General features: G+C 39.0%; 1 protein-coding gene across 3 annotated transcripts in view; it reads right to left on the bottom strand.

Moving 5' to 3' along the window:
• The window catches only part of arhgap10 (Rho GTPase activating protein 10), a 127,230-nt gene that overhangs the window by 31,759 nt on the left and 73,659 nt on the right, over positions 1 to 21,812 (bottom strand). For all 3 annotated transcript variants that reach the window (XM_037538884.1, XM_037538883.1, XM_017701444.1), the window contains 3 exons: positions 14,558 to 14,616; positions 12,658 to 12,763; positions 6,073 to 6,232 (listed from right to left, as the gene is read on the bottom strand). In XM_037538884.1, coding sequence (XP_037394781.1) covers positions 6,073 to 6,232; positions 12,658 to 12,763; positions 14,558 to 14,616 — 325 coding nt within the window. The remainder of the gene's footprint in view (positions 1 to 6,072; positions 6,233 to 12,657; positions 12,764 to 14,557; positions 14,617 to 21,812) is intronic.

Raw genomic sequence — 21,812 nt, 5'->3', positions numbered from 1 at the left:
TCATTACAGTGGATGTTCATACTTATCCAATCAGATACTTCTTATTATGTGGTTTATGCAGTGGTTTACAGACTCTCTATAATTGGTCCATATCTGTCTTTGTCATGGCGCAAACAGCTGTTCAGTGTTCTAGAAGTACTGACAATAACAGCATCTAATGACTCACAGAATTCATTATTCAATTCCATATAGCAGTGTCTAGATTTTACAAACATAAGGAATGGCTGAAAATGTGTCTTAGGTTATATGTTCTCATTTCAGTTTATTAGAGCATTCAACAGTACACAAGGACAACATTTGAAATATAAATTGTGATTTATAGTGCCTCAATCTAATGCTGTAGCCACAAACTGTATGATATTATTAATATGGCATTATTTGGGTGGTGGATCATTCTCTGGCACTGATGAGGTAGTGGTGTGTGTTGCACTGGTATGAGTGGATCATAAATCAGTGCTGCTGGTGTTTTTAAACACCTCAGGGTTACTGACTGAGAATAGTCCACCAACCAAAAATATTCAGCCAACAGCTTCCTGTAGGCACTGATGAAGATCTAGACCAGAGGTCACTAATAGGTGGAACACGTTCCGAGTCTGGACCAGAGGCTGTCCTATGCGGACCTGGACCTAGAACCGATAAACTACATATAATAATTTAATTTCGACGGGGTCCAATTTTAATCAACATATGATTTCTAGTCATTACGGTAAACTGACAGACCAATCGCATACATATAAATATTACATATGACGCTACTCAGCTAATCAGATCTGTCCATTATGATGAGCACTGAGACTGGACTGAGTGACGCACACACAGGTAAAGGACGAGGAGACACAGTTGGAAAAGTAAGTGAGCCAGATTATTTTTCATGTCATGCTCTAAAAAGAGAAAACTGACAATAAATGTTATTGATATATTACTGAATTTTACTTTGATTTGATTTGATATTCAGTTGTTGACTACATAAGATGTTGGGAGCAGTCGTGGGCTGGAGGTTAGGGAACCAGCCCTGTGACCGGAAGGTTGCCATTTTGATCCCCTTGGCTGACAGTCCATGACTGAAGTGCCCTTGAGCAAGGCACCTAACTCCCAATTGCTCCCTGGGCGCCGTGGATGCTCTGGGCAAGTGTGCTCACTGTCCCCTAGTGTGTGTGTTCACTAGTGTGCATGTATGTGGGTGTTTCACTGCAGGGATGGGTTAAATGCAGAGGTTTCACAGTGTGCAAAACACAGTGACAAATGGTTGTTAATTCTTCTAAATGTTGATATACCTACTAGGCTACTTCAGTATACTATATATGGCACTGAATCATAATACAAGTTGGACATTATGATGTTCCAGACTTTTGCTTGAGGAAATTTTCTTTAACTGGACCTTATTGAACTATAATTAAAGATCCCTGGACTAGACGATGACTAACACGAACTGTGCAGCAAAAGATGAGCTATTGTCTCTGACTTTACATCTACGCTGTCAACCAGAATCAACAAGATAAGAGCGTGTCTAAGAGCGTGGACAGTGTTTCAAAGACTCCAGCAACACTATATCTGATCCACTTGCACCAGCGCAACACACACACAAACACTCCACAACCATGTCAGTGTCACTGCAGTGCTGAGAATGATTAACCACCTAATTAATATCTGCTCTGTGGTGGACCTGTGGGGTTTCTGACCACTGAAGAACAGAGTAAAATGGGGCTAAAAATGACAGACAAACAGATGGACTACTGTCTTTAATTCTGAAACTACAAAGTGCACATATATGGTAAGTGTAGCTGATAAAATGGACAATGAGTGTAGATACAAGGAAGTGTAATTAATGAACTAGCTGGTCAGTGTATGCTGTACTGGTGCCTCCCTGAGCAATATCCACTGTATTTTCGTGATACAATTACAATATCACTTCACATTGCTCCCCCCGTCTTTTCTTATCACCATCCTTGTTCTTCTTCTTCTTAATTCAAACTCTGTCTCCCTCTCTCTCACTCTATGGTAGACTACTCTCTGCTTCTTTCTCAATCTCTCCAGCCTTTACCACCCTTTCTTTCTCTCTCTCTCTCTCTACTCTTTCTTGTTCTCTTCTCACAGTTCTCTCTCTCACACGCACACACACACACACGCGCGCACACACACACACACACACACACACACACACACACACACACACACACACACACACACACACACACACACACACACACACTCTCTTTCTTTCCCTCCCTCTCTCCCTCTCTCTGCTCCTCTACAGATGGACCTGAATGCATAACACTGTCTGCTGAGAGCATCTGGGGCTATCGCCAGTCTGGAGTGCAGCAGCCTCAGCCTGAGAGAGAAGCTAATATTCACCCGTCTGCAGAGTCACTCCATACCTTGAATTTCAACACCACACTAGCTCCAACTTTTCTTAAGGGGTTGGAAAAAACCCTCAAGGTCACAACTGTCCAGTAACTCCCATCTTTGGCTATACTGCAGGGCTCTGAACGGGTTGGCAGATCAAAAATTAAAAAGGTAAATCACTGTTAACTGTTCAGGAAAGTTAATACGAAGTCTCTGTTATCGGCTAATGACACTGGTTTCTTGTTCCCAAGATTTGTTAAGAATTTAAAACAGCTGATTGTTTATGTTTTACTTCCAAACATACAAGTGTCTTTGGAACAGTATCATAATTTCTTTCAGTTTATCTTACGCACTGTGCAACACAGGTTAGACATAATTTCGTGTCTTTATATTTATCCACAGTTCATAAATGGGGAAACAAAGAGAACTAAGTGTACTGTGAATATAAGTATGCATTAGACAGTCAGCTTAGTAATTAGGCATCACAGTTACTGCATAACCACCTGATTGCAATTATTTTCTACAATTGTTAGCTTTCACAAGCACATGTTTAATCCACAATGTTTATGTCACAACAAACAGAACACGAAGTGGGTGTGCTTTTATCAGCAGTGTTGAGTGAAAACATGTAAATAAAAGACAGCAGTAAATGTTGAAATGAGGAATTACTGAGATCGACCATGGGTCAGTGCTTCCCACGCGTAGACAATATCTGAGGTAAACCCCCACAAAGTATACTGATGACCACCCAAGTATATTAATATTCTATTTTTAACAATATCCATTTTGAATTTCATTATATTTCAGGAAATTACTACTATTACTAGAAATAAAAAGGGCACACAATTTCTAACTTGTGTTATGACAAAGATAGAGGGCGACGGATCATAAACAGCAGTACTGTTGGAGTTTTTTTTAAACACCTCAGTGTCAGTGACTGAGAATAGTCCACCAACCAAAAAAAAAAAAAAAGCCAACGCCTTCCTGTGGATTAGACGATGAAGGACTAGACGATGACTAACACTAAAAAATTGTACAGCAAAAGATGAGCTAATGACTTTAAATCTACACGGTCAACCAGGACCAACAAGGCAGGTGTGTCTAAGAGCAGGGTATGAACAAAACACATTTACATTTTTAAATGTAATTATTTACACAGTACTTAATCGCCAATCACGACAGTTTAATTTTGTTCTAACTAAAATAATTGCCTATTATTATTATTGTTTTGTTGGTGTAGAAATGGTAAAATATTGGCACTGCTTGGAGAGAACTGAGAACTGTTTTATTCCTTTTTTGTACTCTACTGTACATATGTATTTTATTTTTTGTGTAGAAAAATAGCTAGGACTGCACAGAACGGATACAATACTAGTACTGCAATTATACACACACACACACATATATATATATGATTTTATGGATGTTTGTGTCTTTGTGTATGTATACACTCACCAGCCACTTTATTAGGTACACCTTGCTAGTAAAAGGCTGGACCCCCTTTTGCCTTCAGAACTGCCATAATTCTTCTTGGCATACTTTCAACAAGGTGTTGGAAACATTCCTCAGAGATTTTGGTTGGTTACTTGAGTCACTGTTGCCTTTCAATCATCTCGAACCAGTCTGCCCATTCTCCTCTATCCTCCCACATCAACAAGACATTTTCATCCACACAACTGCCGCTCACTGGATATTTTCTTTTTTTCAGACCATTCTCTATAAATCTTGGAGATGGTTGTGTGTGAAAATCCCAGTAGATCAGCAGTTTCTGAAATACTCAGACCAGCCCGTCTGGCACCAACAACCATTCCACGTTCAAAGTCACTTAAATCACCTTTCTTCCCCATTCTGATGCTCGGTCTACACTTCAAGTTGTCTTGACCACCTCTTCATACCTAAATGCATTGAGTCGCAGTCGCATGTGATTGGCTGATTAGCTATTTGTGTTAACATTAAACTGAAAAGGCCTATATCCATCCATAAAGGCATATATCCATCCATCCATTTTCTAAGCTGTCAGGGTCGCGGGGGGGTGCTGGAGCCTATCCCAGTGGTCATCGGGCAGAAGGCAGGATACACCCTGGACAGGTCGCCAGTCCATCGCAAGGCAGACAGACAGACACAGACAGTCACTCACACCCTCACACCCAGGGGCAATTTAGCATGTCCAATTGGCCTGACTACGGGTCTTTGGACTGTGGGAGGAATCCGGAGAACCCGGAGGAAACCCACGCAGACACGGGGAGAACATGCAAACTCCACACAGAGAGGACCCCGGTCGGGAATCGAACCCAGGCCCTCCTCACTGTGAGGCAACAGCGCTACCCACCGCACCGCCACCCACCCACACCCACACCCACACCCACACACACACCCACACACACACACGCCATAACTTTGGCACAGGGCAAATTATGTTTTATGTTCTTTTCCAACATGTTAAATCCAGCAAATAAACAGTAACTGTGTGCAGAAGTGTGTTCTCTGAACTTATTTCCACTTCTAAAATCAACAAAATATGTCATTTGTCCAGGAGTGGCCAAATGTTTCCATATGACTTTGTAAACTGTGACATGCTTCAATATGGTGCTGCTGCCCTCTCAAACATTTACATTGCTGCCTTCTAATTAGCCTAGCAGTTCTCTTGTAACCTAATTAACCTACACCAACAAATTATCTTGTGCCTCAGAAATGTTTAAATGAATACACTTCGAGTAGCTTCAGGCATAACTGCATATTTGCCTGTATGAGATCAATTCATGGAAGAAATGCCTACCCTGGAAAATAACGGTGAAAAGACAAATCCGTAAATATGGGTCACTAGATTCAAAACACTCAGCTTCAATCACTGACCTGGAATATGCCTGCAGGTTGCTCGGTTATGCAACAAGGTAATGCTTCCACCTTTTTATACACCAGGCAAAATAGGTGATAGATTATGAATTCATCTCGACCTCTCATGTAGATTTGTGAGTTAACCCCATCTAGGGATTACCCAGATTATTTATCATCTAATGCTGCTTGAATCAATGATTTCTCCAGCATTTTAGTCAAATGAGAGTGGATCATCCTAAGGTAAACCACAGTGAAGTGTTCTGAAATACTGCTTGAACACACAGGGCTCCCCTTAGTGGTTTTAAGGAGCATGACAAAAGCTGCTATTCATCTTGCTTCACCGTAACACTCACTCAAAGGGAAATGCCACTGTTTTTCTTCCTCAAATTTCGACATAATTCAAACACTGATATATAAACAGTCATTCATAGTGGTTTGATGTGAAATAGTTCCTTGTAGAGTAACTAAAATTTTGTTACAGTGGTGGTAAAACCAGGGGGTCGCAAAAACAGCCAAGCAACCAATTAACCTACATGCGCTTTTATATGCAGTGTTAATGATGGTAAAATAGTAAATCTAAAAAAAAAAAAAAAAAAAAGGTACCATTTTGTGTCACAACTCTTAACTGAAATATTTTAGGCCAAGCCTTTCTCTCAAAACTATCATAAAACAGCATCTCATAAATCAGGCAGTGTATTCACAACCATTTTCCATAACAGCTATCTGTGAGGTAGTTTCTACATTAAAAAGAATTCTGGCTCTGGAGCACCAGTTGGCCTCTATTATAAGTAAATTTTGCTTCTGGTGATAAGACTGCATGGCACAGTGCAGAATAAAGACTAGGCTGGAAAATACTGTTGCTATTATCACTCTGGAAAAAAGAGGATGAGTCACCTTTTCGTGTTGCTCAATGAGGATTTCCACCACAATGTTTTGGAACTTGAGGTCCATGATGGCAGCCACTGTCTCCTCCTGCGGCCGCATGAGCGTGGGGCCAAACACCACACCCAGGTTGGCTACGGTCATCAGATTCTGCTTGCTGTGGGCCGCCACACTGCACAAACACACAAAGACACACACGGAATGAGACCAACAGTGAGGGAGAGAGAGCAATTTCTCAACTCTACTGGAAATTAGTGTCATATTTAACTACTGAGACTGACTTGAAGCGGGATAATAATTCAAGATGATGTTATATGGAAGTAGCTGTGTTAATGCATGTTTTGTGTGTGTGTGTGTGTGTGTGCACGTGTGTGTGTGTGACAGGAGTAATACTAATACACTTATTTCATATGCATCTCTCTTAGTGATCTCTCTGGGTTTGTTCATTAGTTTAAGACTATATAACTACACTGTGTGCACAATTATTAGGCTTAATAAGTCTTATTTTTGAGGATTATTTTTATTAATGACCAACTCCAGTGCTCTCGGTTAATCCAAAATGTTAATAAACCTCAAACATGAATGTTTAAGAAAAATAAAGTGAAGTTTTGGCTTTCTTAGGAGAATATCTATATGCGCACATTTATTGGGCAACTATAATGGTGCAGAATTATTATGCAGCTAAATGAAAATCACACATTATCCCATCTCACTTTATTTTCATCTGTTCAAGTGAGTATTATAAACAAACAACTCAAAGCTTTCCAATGAACATTTCTGAGAAAAAAAAAATGTGACCAGTATAGCCATCCTTCTTTTCAATAACAGTGATAAGCCTTCCATTCATGGAGTCTGTCAGTTTCTTGATCTGTTGACGATCAACTTTTTGTGCAGCAGCAACCACAGCCTACCAGACACTGTTCAGAGAGGTGTACTGTTTTCCTTCACTGTAAATCTCCCGTTTAAGAATTGCCCACAACTTTAATGCCTTTACTAGCTGGCCATGCAGAGGAGTACTTGGATGCATGTGATGGAACATTGTCCTGCATAAAAATCATTGTCTTTTTGAAAGATGCAGATTCTTCCTGTACCACTGCTTAAAGAAAGTGTTTTTTAGAAAGTTCTAAAAACTGGCAGTAGGCTTGGGAGTTGATTTTGAGCCCATCTTCAAACCGAAAAGGTCCAACCAGCTCATCTTTAATAATACCAGCCCATACCAGTACCCCACCTCCACTTTGCTGGCGTCTGACTCGAAGTGGAGCTCTGTCCCGTTACTGATCTAGCCACGGGCCCATCCATCTGGTCCGTCAAGTGTCACTCTCATTTAATCAGTCCATAAAACCTTTGAAAAATCTGTCTTCAGATTCTTCTTGGACCAGTGTAGACGCTTCAGCTTATGTGTCTTGGTCAGTGGTGGTCAGGTTTCAGCCTTCCTTACCTTGGCCATGTCTCTGAGCGCTGAAAATCTTGTTGATACTCCAGCTAGGTTGCAGTTGTGGAATATGACAGAACTGGAAGATAATGGGTTCCTGGTAGCTTCTTTTCAAACTGCTGCTAATGCAATGTCACTGGACAGCTTGGAGTAGAATGTTATGTCAATCCTGTTATGTCGGCAAACAGGCTAGCATCATGCTGAGTGACTGGGGAGAGGGAGGATCATTCTACAGACCCATAGGATTCAAGGTAAATTATGCTTCCTTGGACTCCCGGTCACTTATGTGACCTTCTGTAGCCATTTTTGCTTGTCTTTACTGAAGGTAATTATTCTGGGCAGCACTGTATGTGTATTCATTCAATGCAACCAGAAGCATCTGACCAGCTCAAATGACTGTTCAGCCAATTTTTCCAGCACTTACAACAAATAAATCTAAAAAAGAAATCTTACAATTTTAAAGGTATGACATTCTGATGACCAACAATATTTAAACATGAAATGTGAAATATTGTTGTCTTTGTTAGTTCTCAGAATACTGTGAATCTGAATCCCTGTAGGACACGGAACTTCTTGCAGAGCAAACAAGCAAATGTCTTCAGTTGTAGGGGAGGGACTCTTATTTAGAACAAACACCAAAAAGCAAAAAAGCAAGTAGGCTTGGGCAAGCAACAAACAAGTAAATAAACTATAAACAAAAATGAAAAGCCAAAGCTTTTATATATAAAATAATTTGCCTGTGGAAATTCATCTTAGAAATGTTCTGATTGAGGGCTGGTTTATTTAGACTTTGCTTTATTACATACAGCTGGGAAAAATAATCAAGGCTGAACATCAGCAGCCTCAGTTTATGACCTGAATGTATATTTAATGTACCATTAAAAATGGTTAAGAATAAACATTGTCAGTCTGAGTTTATTCAGGATTGAGCAGCAATGTCTAAGGACACTCCAAGTATGGGGTGGGCACTTCTCCTGGAATGCCCCAGGGCATGAAGGGTTATGTTTTGTTTTTTTTGCTACAGGAAACATGTAACCCCCTTAGGCCACAAGGTACTGATATGTGTGTGGCTAGGATTAGAACCAGCCCAGAATAATGCTCTAGTTCTGGACCAGATTGTTTTGCCTAAAATGAGAGATCTTTCCTGAGCAAAAAAAAAAAAAAGTTGAAAAAAGTTCTACAACAGTCTTACTATGAGCGTGCTGACTTGTGACTTGGATGGCTCTGCTGGAGAAATAGCAATTTCAAGAGTGCCAGCTGGCCCATGTAAAGTAAAGTAAACAAATAAATAAATAAGTACATTTATAAGGTGTTATTATCAGAATAGTAGCAGCAGTTGTAAGAAATACTGCAAAATGTGCACAGAGACACATTTACTAAAGTTTTAATCACAGATTACAACTTTAATTGCAGATTTGTTCAAATTAAGTGGTGCAACAAAACCCAATAAAATAAAATAAAATCCTGGGTAACAAATCTTTGATCAGCTGTAACCATGCTTAATTTAATCTTTGCTCATGCAGCCCACCCTATGTACTAAGAATTTGTAATACGTATACAAATGTATAACTTCACAGTTAAATTTGTGCATGTCCTTTTGGTATGGAAATCCATTTCTGCCAGGAAATGTTTGTTTTTCCATGCTTTTGTTTTAAGCTTAGAACTTTGATGCAAATGAAATATCTGGTCAGCCCAAAATACCGGTCTGCATGTAAAATATAATGATTTATGTCAATGTAACAGTTTAAATATATATATATTAAAAAAAAAAAAAAAAAAAAAAAAAAAAAAAAAATATATATATATATATATATATATATATATATATATATATATATACACACATATATTCATAAAAACATTTTTCAGATTTAACAGATTTAACATTTTTTTACACTATATGTCAAAATAATGAGTTATTACTCATTAAAATACAAAGAAAACAAAGCCATTATTTCATAATGCCAAGTTAAAATATTGAGAAGATCAGACACAACTTGTGGAGTGGTGTGGCGCATGTGGTGTAATGCTGATGTAATGGTCAACGCAATGATGTATTTATCTGGGCTATTTGGGGTAATTTAGGGAAATGACACTGATCCTTTCTCCTGTATATCTCGACCAGTGAAATCATGCACAAACTACAATGCTAAATCTCCTCTGGTAAAACTAATCCAGCTCCTCCCAGGAAACTCATGTCCTTAAAATTGGATATGCAATGAGGCAAGCTCAAAATCAGCAGCGAGCAAACCTTTGCTCTTACGATGACCGCTAAAGGATGGCTGCACCTATTTAGTAAACAGTGAAAGGCCCTGTTTAACGCCTAAGCAGGGTTTGGCGATGGCACAAAACATGATTAGAGACTTTTATAGTGGATACTTGTGCCAGTGTTAATTCACATCCTTAAAAAAGATGATTCTTCAAGGGCTCTTCAGTAAAAGGAATGATTCTACTTAGAACCATGAGTTCCATATAGAACGATTTTATGCTTACATTGTTCTTTGCGTGGTAAAATAGTTCTTCAGCTTGATGGAAATGTGCTGTATATGGTTCTATACAGAACCTTTTTTGGAAATGGTTCTATACAGCACCAAAATTCTATATACAACACATTCTCCAACAGCCTGAAGAACAAATTCATCATGTAAAGAGCCACTTTATTAGATCCTCTTTACTAAAGAACCCTTTAAGAACCATCTCTTTTAAGGGTGTATCCCTAAGTGAGATATGAAAGGCCGGTGGGATTATTATGATTGCGTGTCCTTGATGTTTATCTGTTTACCTTGTTAGGTTCTGGCCTTCCATGCTGCACTGTGGGTGTGAAGGATAATGTCTTAAGTGTGTTTAAGTGGGTGATGAAGTCTATTAACATGATTTAAATTCAGCCTAGTCTTCGATAGTCTGACATACATTTCTCATGTTGGAATGCAACCAGATCTGTCTTTCAGATGGCACATTTTGTGTGGAGAAAAAATAAATAAATAAATAAATCTGAAAGTCACTGATAACTCCAATTAATCACCTTGCAAATCCAATTTCAGATAGCAGGGTGGAAATTTTGGCTGCTTCTTTCAGTCTGTAAGGAGTGTGTCTTCAGAGCCAGCTCTGGGGAGTGTGTGAGCGAAGGGCTGGATTGGGGAGGAATTTCATGGCGGATAACCCAAATTTCATTTCCAATGCTGCGTCCACTGGCACAGATTCCAGCTCTATATTTTGACTGAGACGAGGCTGCCCGGTGGCTTGATCGCCGGGAGGGAGAGAGATTATGTACTTATCTTCAATTTGCTCCCATTTAGATTATATAAAAATTCTGGGCGTGGAGAAAAGCCTTGTAATGTTAGCTAACGTTATTTAGAAGTATCTTATAGTACATAATCGCTCAGAAGGCGCGGTTACATAACACTGATCTGCTTTAGAAAAGGGAGGATGAGGTTAATCCTTAGAATAAAAAAGTAGGGCTTAATCTAGATCATGGCACTTTTGTTGTTTTTGTTTTTATGAGATGAGTGAGCGTTTGCAGCTGGAGAAGTGGGCTGCTGCTTTGCTCTTCCCTTAGCTGTCTGCCCATGTGTGCCGTTGCCTTGGCGACAGAGGTAAGGCTACAGAAAGCCAAAGGTCTTTATGCTGGTATAGTGTGTGCGTGTGTGTGTGTCTTGGACTCATGTAGGGTTAACACGTGTTTGTGAAAGTGTGTGTGATATATGTGTGGAGAGGCAGGAAAAAAAAGAAAGTGATGGAGATACAATGAGAAAGAGAGGGCTTTAGGGTGAGATAATGTGTGAATTCAAGAGAAAGATACTGCAGTGAAAAAGAGTGGGCAGGAAATGGAGAGACAATGTTTTCCTTCAGTGTGTGAAAGAGGGAAGAGTGCAAGAAAGAGAGGAAGGGAAAAAAGAGGGAAAGAAAGTGAGACAGCACAAGAATATGAGTGACGAGAGAAAAAGAAGAAAGACACAGAATAAAGACAAGCTCTAAGCAATGTTGATAAAATTCAACATCACAATATTCTTCAAGTATATCACTGCATTTAATGACAATTTTGGTCCTGTCAATTATTTTTAAGATACACTACGTGTATCGTCTCTTTAACTGTACTCGTAAAAATGTCAAAACTCAACAAATATACTTTGTGTTTACTTTTTGTTTATATAAGCCAATTCACATGCACACTTGTCTAACTGCATTTCCCAAAAGTTAGCAACTTTGTTACATCACGTTATATCTTTGAAAGGCTTGTTGTTATATATGTTTATTTCCCATGAAAAAACAACACCATTCCCACAAATGAGGCATATTTTAATGCAGCAGTGCTGTTCTGAGGTGAAGCCTTAAAATAATTTTTGTTTAAAATTAAAAAAAAATACATTTCATTTAACTCATGCTTGTACTCTATGCCAGTGGCTTTCACTAAAGGCTTGGAGGGGGCACAAAAAAGTCTCAGGAGTTGTATCTCTACTTAGTTTTCTTTAGTGAGTTATTACATGTGCTGCAGCAACATCTATAAACATGTTTAAAAATGGTACGCTATTAAAGGCTATTAAAATCAATTTGTGCCAATCACAATTCAAAACCATAACATGCCTACTAACCAACCTCCATATGCAGGTGGACAGTTAGCAAAATGGGCAAGGTTCTGGTAAAACGCAGTCCTTGTTCATTAATTTACAGTAATGACTGTGGATGGGGGCGCGGTGGGAGGGTGAGGGCTGCACATTGACACATACTATCAAACACACAAGCCTTGTGTTGAGAACTGCTGCTCTATGCTTAACCAACCTGACAATGTTTGTTTTGTTCTGTTCTACTCCTTTTAAAATTACACCAAAGGCCATACGCAGTATCATAATCCATATCCAGACACAAAGTAAATTTCCAGAAATGTTAGGAATCTTATTATTTGTCTAGCTTTGATGCATTCTGAACTGTTCAGTGAACCCAGCACAGAATTAAGGCTAATAGATAATCATGTATGTATCAAAATCACTGAAGACAAAAACTAATATTGCTGTCTGACATCATATACACAGCATATAATGAGAGAAAAGAGTAAGAGAAAAAAGTAGAGTGAGGCCATAGAATGGTGGAGTAACAGAGTAAGAGAAAGAGAAGGTGGAGTAGCAGAGAAAGAGAAAGAGAAGGAGGAGTAGAAACATGCAGTCACTCACTTGGCCAGGTGTTTGGTAACCAGACTCAACACCTCCCTGTTTCTCTCAGGCAGTTTGTGTACTAAACAGTGAATGGCCTGAACACGAGCCTCCGGACTGCCACTTTCTGTTCACACACACAAACATAGTTTACATTATTCAGTCCCCCTGAGGGGATTCAGACACCACATACATACACATGTACATGTAAATACACTCAGCATCCTCACTTACATAAACACAAGCTCTTCACCGCTAACCATGTTGGCACATTTAAATGGTCCATGTCCTACACCTACACTACCTTTTAAAGGGCACCCTTCCTGGAAAACTACATTTTTGTTACTTAGTTTAAATAAAAGAATTTATTGCCCACAGTATTTTAGCCCTATCCACTTGACACTGAAGTTAACAGGAGTGTTCATGCTTATATGAACATGGACATCAGGGGAAAAACAATTAAACACAATGAAAAAGTAGGTTATGGGTTCTTTAAACTTTAGTTAGGTTTTTTTTACCCTTTTTTTTAAACCCATCTGCTTGAAACATTTAGGCAGTTTTCTGTCCCAAACCATTTTAGTGTGACCACTTTCTAATCTGATCTATGACCGATCTATGCAAACGAGCACACATTTTAGATGATAAGAATGATACACAAATTGTTCTGATTGGCTGCACGGTATAGTGCCTCATTCAAAAAGCTGTCCGGATGAAACATATAAAACAAACTGTGCTAAGTTCATACTGAAATCATCTGAAGCGTAAAACAAACAAAAAACAAAACAAAACAAAACAAAAAACATTGGCACATTTGGAAAGCTGTAATAAATCATCTGTTTCTGCTTCAATAACTGTTACAGACTGCAGAAACAACACTCCACATCACTTCAAGGGTGAAGCTAAACTACTGTAGACTGAATGTAACTGAGTTCTCAAAACAAGCTTTTTTAATTTTTTTTTTAGATGTATAGATGCAGATCAACAAATATGAAAATGCCAATATAGTAAAAAAACAACCCCCCCCCCCCGTTTAAATGTAGTATGTACACAATGCCAAAATATCGCATTCACTTCTCAGTCTATACAGTTAATATGTAAAAACTGAGCTGTAAAAACTGGATGTTTTGAATTCACTGTTTCCGTGACGTTACTAATGCATATATTCACATTTACATCCTACAGCAGTTTAGCCACACCCCCTTCCATTGAAGTTAGTGAAATGTTTCGCCTCTTTGAGACAACGTTCCATGAAATGAGCTTTTAAAACAAAGGCAACTGAGGGCTATCAGGTGTGTGCTGAGCGAGAGGGTGCTGGAGTCAGGCTGCTGATGGTCAGTGAGGTGTCTGAGATGAACAAGTGAGAAGAGCTCAAGTTCTGCTGCCGCTACCATGACTCTGAGATGAGTTTGTTTACCTGTTGCTCACACATACTGCAAAGAACACGGCCTGGGCTTCAGCTACTGTGATTAATACCACATAGGGATACATTTGTGCTCACTCCCCCTCTATCTCCCACACACACACACACACACTTACACTTGTATCAGAGCAATCAAGAAAGGTTTTATATGTACTTGCAATTTCTGTAGCTGTGTAAGACTCCATGTAAACATTCTCCATGTTATATCTCCATGTAAACATTTCCTATTTCTTCTTTTAGTACTGAAAAAAATATTTATTTATTTATGCTTTTATTTGTTATGACTAGCATTCTTCACTGGGCCTAAGAGTCAGAGTTTTCCTTTCATCATGTGGACACATGGTCTCCATAAAGAGACCAAACAAACTGCACATTTATTTGCATGTTGCAAAATTTAAATAGAATCTGATACAAGTTAAATATGACTTTGATTTTAAACATAAGCAAACAAAATGTCTTTGCTAAATGTTATGCTAGATTAGACATTAGAGGAACACTTACTTGCAGGAACTATGAACTCTTTATATAGGCCATACGTCATTAGAGGCTCAGGAAGACTCCTAGAGAGAGAGAGAGAGAGAGAGAGAGAGAGAGAGAGAGAGAGAGAGAGAGAGAGAGAGAGAGAGAGAGAGAGAGAGAGAGAGAGAGAGAGAGAGAGAGAGAGAGAGAGAGAGAGAGAGAGAGAGAGAGAGAGAGAGAGGGGGTAAGTGAACAAACACACACACAAACATGTTCACACACATACACACTTCTCTGTGATTAATGCGGCTGGACTCCACAGTTCCACAGTGAGAACCAAGTTCATCTGAAGGTAGTTTGCTCAGCGTTTGGCTGCCAGCCAACTCTGTCACCCACAGCTGGACCCTAAATGAGCCCACTGGAGGAGAGGAGCGGGACTCAATCACACATACACTCAAAAGACTGAAAGCCTGATGTACCAAGCCTTTTGCAGCAGTTTCAGATGCAAAATCAATTCTGCTTGCATGTTATGTACGACAATGGTGCATGAGGGTAAATGTGCACTTTATGTCTGGAAAAACATTAAATATGCCTCTTTGAGACGTGTGACAATATGTGTGAGTGCAGTGCATGTTACTGTTTCACAAACTCTGTTTTCTTAACTGGAATGATGTAACACTCCTGTCGGCTTGGAAAAGCTAGAAAAGAACAGCATTTATTAGTACCATTCTCTACCTCACTGAGCTTTCATGTTCTGTTTTGTTTCAGGCTTGCTGACGACTCCATTATTTCACTGCTCCTTTTAAACCCTGCGCCTCACGAGTGAGCAGTCTAGGTGGTGATATGTACAGTATGTGTGATAAGTTGCAGCCTTAGTAAAGTTAACATTAAATTCAGGCACATTTTGGTCACATCAAGGCATGCTGTAATCTGCTCCTGCACTCATAAATACACCTGAGCCTAAATGTTCAGCATCTGGATAAAAAGTTTTGGAACCTCACTGTGAGGCATGAGGCACCTTTTTATTCTGTGTGAGCATTTAAAGATATTTGTTAATTAGAAAAGGTGATCTGTAATAAACAAAATAAAGAAATAATAAAAGCTCATGCAGTAAAAAGCAACTATCCAACAAATCTATACATTACTCTCTAGTTATGTCTTTCTACATGGTTTTCTATTAAATCATCATGTCCAACAACCATGACCTGACTGATCTAAAGCAATAAAATGATATTGTCATATCTTTGATGAACATCTACCAACATCTGCTTTTTTATATTGTTGGGGTTTGGGTGTATTTTCATAATTTAGTCATATCCAATTCCATCCACTAGTTAGGACTCCCCCAGTGACATGATAACACCTGCGTTAGGACGGCCTAGCAGAAGTTTCCTCCAAAACCTGTGAAGCGCCACTGCATCTTCTCAAACTGTTAAAAACCAAACACACTCGGAGGAACGTACCAACTGCCAGATCTGTTACATCAGCTAACAGACACCTGACTAGCATCGCAGTGAGAAACAAGGGAGAATGAGGCCAATTGTGCTTTCTTGGGCTCCCGGCCATGGATGGCTGTAGCATCACCAGGAACCGTACTTATGATCTCCTGAAAATAGGGCTGATTTGAGTTTAGTTTCAGTAAGTCTTAAGTGTTTTGTCTTAGTTTTGTTTTTATTTTATGAAAAATAGTAGTTTTAGTTTAGATTTTATTTACTATTATTATTACGAATGCTGTGATAGTAGGTATTTGATGAGGGTGGAACAAAATGAAAAGAGTAGACGGAGCTTGACTCCAAAAGATGACCAAACACAGAAGAGATCCTCATACAAGAAAAAAAAATCTCAGAAATTCCATATAGTCTTCCTTAGTTTTACAGTAGACATTATAGTTTAGATGTAGCTTGTGTTTTTGAAAACTCTATTTTTCTATTACAGCTAATAAGCACATTGTCACTGTTTATGTTTTAGTGATAGTTTTAGTTACTTTCTATTTTTTAATCAGTACTCCTTAGATCTGAATTTAATACTAGCTTAAGTAATAAAAACTAAATTTTAGCCAAATGGTCTATGGACATATGGACAACCACTGGACATTAATGGGTTAATGAGTCTACACAGAATTGCTTCAACATGTTCAAAATTCAAGATAAAAGAAACCAAATCGAGCTCATGCTTTTATATGAATGTGTCTAGTTCTTAGACACTTTAGATGGAAAGAGCCTTGTATCCCATGACCTCACAACCTCGATATCAAAGCTCTTCCTGTGTGAAGGCTCAGTCAAGAGAGGCCAATGACAACACGGCTCTCTGTGGCTTCCGGAACCTCTCTCTCTTCACCAGCAGTGGACGGATAGGCCTGAGTGTGTGATTCTGCTCTGGCTCTCACGACGCTGAGTCAACATAACCAAACACACATCAAAAACAAAGGCCCGAACCGTGGCTCCCACGTTCTCCTCGTGCTCCATCCAGGAGCATAAATATTTCCTCGCTCATTTCCCAGCTTTCTTCTGCTTTCTGAGTAAAGGCGCAGTGAGTTCAGAGACAAAAGACATTTATGGCTCTCAAAGAGGGCCAAACTGATGTGTCCCCGAAACCAAGTTTAACTGATATCAGCTGATATGGTCATTTTATGTGGTTAAAAAAATCAATTCCAACAGGTGTTGGATGAAGCTGAAAAGAAGGGGACTTACACACGCTGGAACCCAAGTTTAACGTGAATACATATATTCATATACATACACAAATGAGGTGACTACATTTTGATTTAGCTGCCACGCTTACAACTTCTCTCATACACACTGACAACTTGGGTTAGCTCTCATTAGTTGACAGTCTTTTAGATACGACATTAACACATTTCAAACCAGGGAACTGGCGTCCACTCCATACTTCAGGATACTGAATCGTGAATAATGAACATGGTTAATATTTATGATTCACAACTGAGACAGCCCCAACTGCACTGGGAGTAGATTGGAGGCGTAAAGATTGTTGTATACAAACCCCACATCGCAGGATAATCTGGAGAGATCGTTGTTTAAGGACATCCTGATGTTGGAACACCTTTTGCAACTGTCAGGAGGAGCAAATTGGCCTCAAAATCAGCTCAATTACCCTGTAGTGTGGGCCAGGCATTAGCCGTGAAGCAGCAGGCCACACAAGCTCACAGAACATCTATTCTCGATTGCAACACTCACTAACGAGTACCAAACTGCTTCTGGAAGCAATGAGCTCAACAACCGTTATTTAGGATTGGGTTTCCAGGCCTGAGCTGCCAAATACACGCCTAAGAGTACCATGCGCAATGCTAAGTGTGAATGCAGCCTGCTTGAATGCATGGCAACTTTAAAAGCAGCCGTGGAGGAATAATGGGCCGTTTTTCATGGGTTTGGACCCGTTTGTTTCAGGGAAGGAAAATATTAATATCACAGCATACAGTGATATTCTAGAGAACTTCAAGCAGTGGCAGCAGTTTGGCGAAGCCCCTTTCCTGTTTCAGCATGGCAATGTTCCCATGCACTAAATGAGCTCCAGACAGAGATGTGGACTTAGATGGAAGCGATGTTCAGGGAATGTAGTGTATGTGTCAGTTCTCTAATGTCACATTTGTTAAACTTGTTTTTAAATGAACACCAGAAACTGACGAAATTTGTAAGTAATACAAATAACTAGAGCTGCAGAATAAATAGTTTTTTTTTTTTTATTGTTACTGCGATACGAGTTTCTGCAATAAACACATCATTAAAGGCTGTAATGACAGAACAGATCAAATTTCATATACACAGTGCCAGTGAGACGCTGTATCTCATTGTATGGTGCACAAATAGTTAGAAGCCTAATGAGAGGATGAGTATTGTGTTTATAGTGTACGAGATATCATACATATGTTTAATAATTAAACAAACAAAAAAACAAATGTCCTTGTGTTCCACTATAAAAAAAAACATTTATTTTCTTCTTGTAGCCTCAAAAACCTGTTGATGTAATTTCTCAGCCTTCCAGTGGACAAAAAGGCGACATTCACACAGCAGGGAAAAGTGGCCCAAATTCAATCTCTCTCTTCGTATGTTACACAGATGTGTTATCAGTGTAGCAGTACAGACACCAAGAACACCCTGAATCTGTCACTTTCAGCTCAGATTTGGAGCACTTTTGTATGTGGTACTGAAATGCAATATGTGGTATACTCTCAGAAAAAAGATGCAAAACTGTCACTGGGGCAGTACTCCTCTCATCACTGGGGTGGTACCCTCAAGGGTACTTCTCAGTACCTTTAGTCAGGGAACATAATTGTACCATAATCCTTTAAAATCTTATTTCTAAGTTGCATTCACAGACCTCATCTCGTTTCCAGGCTTTTATTTTTTTTGTACTGTTTTAAAACATTAGGTTATGAAAAGATACAAATAAGTACACCTGGGAAAAACTTATTTAAGGTACACATTTGGATCTTAAAACCACTGTTGTACCTTTCAGGGTACATTTACATTGTTTGTACCATAAACAAAAAAATCTACCTGCACAGCACCTTTATTTCGAGCAGTGTAATACGACTCCAGTTTAGAAATCAAGCGAGTTTTACGTCAATCCAGCTCTACATTTTTAACAGTTTTGGGCTGCCAAGACAGAACAGGACTTAAACATTTGCGATGATGTTTCTGTTACAACAAAATTACAAGACACTTATCGCGAAGTCTCTGTGCTCAAAGACATTTAGAAAGAAACGGCCAAACACGGCCACAGGAGAAAGCAGCTACAGTGTCAATTTAAGTCTCAAAGCAAAATGTAAAGGAACCAAGGACGCGAACCAAAGAAGTGGCAGTAGCCGTATAAACTGCTCTTTCTACCCTTATTTATTTATTTTTACAGCAAGATGAAACTGAAACCTCCACCATTATCCATTTGGACTTTTTCCATTTTGAAGCGCTGTTCTTTTGCACATGAGGGTCAGTTTAAGAGAGTGATGTGTTCAGACTAGTGTTGACTGTAAGTCACATTTAAAAGATGTTGTGATTAGCATTACAAAATAGTTGGATTCCGTAAAAACAACTGGACTTTTACATGCTGTGCAAAGGTAGCCAAAAAGTGCTTGCAGTTCTGCGGGAAGCAGCTGTTCATAATTATTTTCTTTTTATTTAGCACAATAGTGAACAGTGCTTTTGTAATTTTATATTTTTTCTATTTGAACAAAGTCATGTTTACGCAGATTTCACTTTCAGTTAAAAGCACACTTTTTAACAATAATGCATCAGTTCTCATATCATGACTATGATATCCAACAGCTTTATCAAACACTGAATTTTATGTCAATATCATACACCCCTTCAAACAACGTAGCGATCTAAGTGGAGCTTCCCTTTTGTTGTGTTATAACATGTAGTCCTGACACTAGAGATTCGGTTTGGTTCCATTTTACATGTCCTTATTCCAACCATGAAGGTGTTATGTGTTCACCAGTGTTTACTAGGTCAGCCAGCACTGACTGTGAGCAGTAACACTGATGTGGTGGTGGCATGTTAGTGTTGCGCTGGTCTGAGTGGATCAAACACTGCAGTGCTGCTGGAGTTTTTAAACACCTCAGTCTCACTGCTGGACTGAGAACAGACAACTAACCAAAAATATCCAAACAACAGGGTCCTGTGAGCAGGATGATCAACTACAGGATGACCAACACAAACTGCAGTAGCAGATGAGCGATCGTCTCTGATCTACAAGGTGGACTGATAAGGTAGGCGTGTCTAATAGAGTGGACAGTGAGTGGACACAGTGTTTAAAAACTCTGTCTGATCCACTTGTACCAGCACAACACACCACCCCATCAGTTTTACTGCAGTGCGGAGAATGATCCACCACCCAAATATACCTGTTCTGTGCTGTAAATTACATTACATTTAGTAATTCACATTTCTGTTGCCCTTTTTCAGGACACTACTTTCAAACAGTGAAGATTCGAAACAATTTCCACTCGACAACGTTAGTGGTATCTGCATGTAGCACGGCTCTGTGTGTCTGCAAGTCCACAATAAACTGTAAGGTGAATAATAAAGTGAAGAAGTGCAGCATAGCAACGAATGTAAAATAATACTGTTTGTTAAAGGGCACAGATGTAGCAGAAGCAATGCAGCACAGAATGTGCAAACTTCACAACAGTGAAAAGTATTTATAACCGTAAGTAAAATGCTTCTCATGCAGTATAATATGTGCAGTCCTAACTGGAAAAATGAGAATCAAGTCTGGTGTTGAATGAAAAATTAATCTGACTGAGGTTAATGAGCTGCTTTTATCTCAAAGTAAAACCTAATTGAAAATTAGCTTGAAAACTAAAGTCCCCAGTCTGCTTAAACCACAAGTGTGATTTATGGTTGGGTTTATACAAACTGCCACAAAGGACAAACAATGACACTTCAGACAGCAACAACACTTAGAAATAACCACTGCATCCACTCAAAGGCCTGTAATTGTAAAAGTGTGACTTTACAAGAGAAGAGCAGGACCCGACCCTCACTCAGCACTTGTTGGGTAAAACACTAAATACAGAATGACTGTCAAATGTTTCCAGAGTTGGGAGGGTTACTTTAAACATACATTCAAGATCGGATTACAGATTACCTGTTAAAATTTGTAATCTGTAGGGTTTACTGTATTAAAGTTACAGAATCAGAGTGCTTTCCATAACATCTGTATTACTTATCTCTTTGAAGTCATGTAATTAATAACTGCAAAAGAGTACACATACATATACACATCATACAGGAAAACTATACTGTTTCATGAAGCTGAAAGACAGAATATATGTTTTAGGCATTCCTAAAACTCTGACTGACCACCATTTGTCTTCTATCTGCTAAAAGGTCTGTACTGGCTCATCAGGCTTCATACTGGTGTGGTTTAGTAACTAAAAATGATGAATTAGCCACTTTAGCATTTTTCACCCGTCATTCAAAAACTACTGAAGAACGAAATCATATATGTGAAAATGAAACCAACTCTACTACTCATGAGACTCTTCACATTTATTGTCTTTGGGAAAATTTTGCAGATTTCAGTGACCTAAAACCCAAATGCAGAGAATGAAAGTGTGCTTTAAATAAATGTCTGAGTGGACGAGTGGGTCGGTGTGCATTAGTGCAATAGCAACGAATAAATATAATTCAGCTGTGCAGTTCAGACACAAAGCAACAAGCCAACAGTGTTCATTGCTGAACAGCTGAAAAGCAGATAACATGCTATTTTTTAACTTTTGACTACAATTTTACTGCAGTTTTTTTTTTTTTGTCATTTTCTGCTGTGAGTGTGT

The sequence above is a fragment of the Pygocentrus nattereri genome, chromosome 5 (assembly GCF_015220715.1).
Source record: "Pygocentrus nattereri isolate fPygNat1 chromosome 5, fPygNat1.pri, whole genome shotgun sequence".
In the NCBI taxonomy this organism is placed as follows: domain Eukaryota; kingdom Metazoa; phylum Chordata; class Actinopteri; order Characiformes; family Serrasalmidae; genus Pygocentrus; species Pygocentrus nattereri.
Note: the sequence above shows the minus strand (reverse complement) of the source record. Positions and strands in the feature narration are given on the sequence as shown.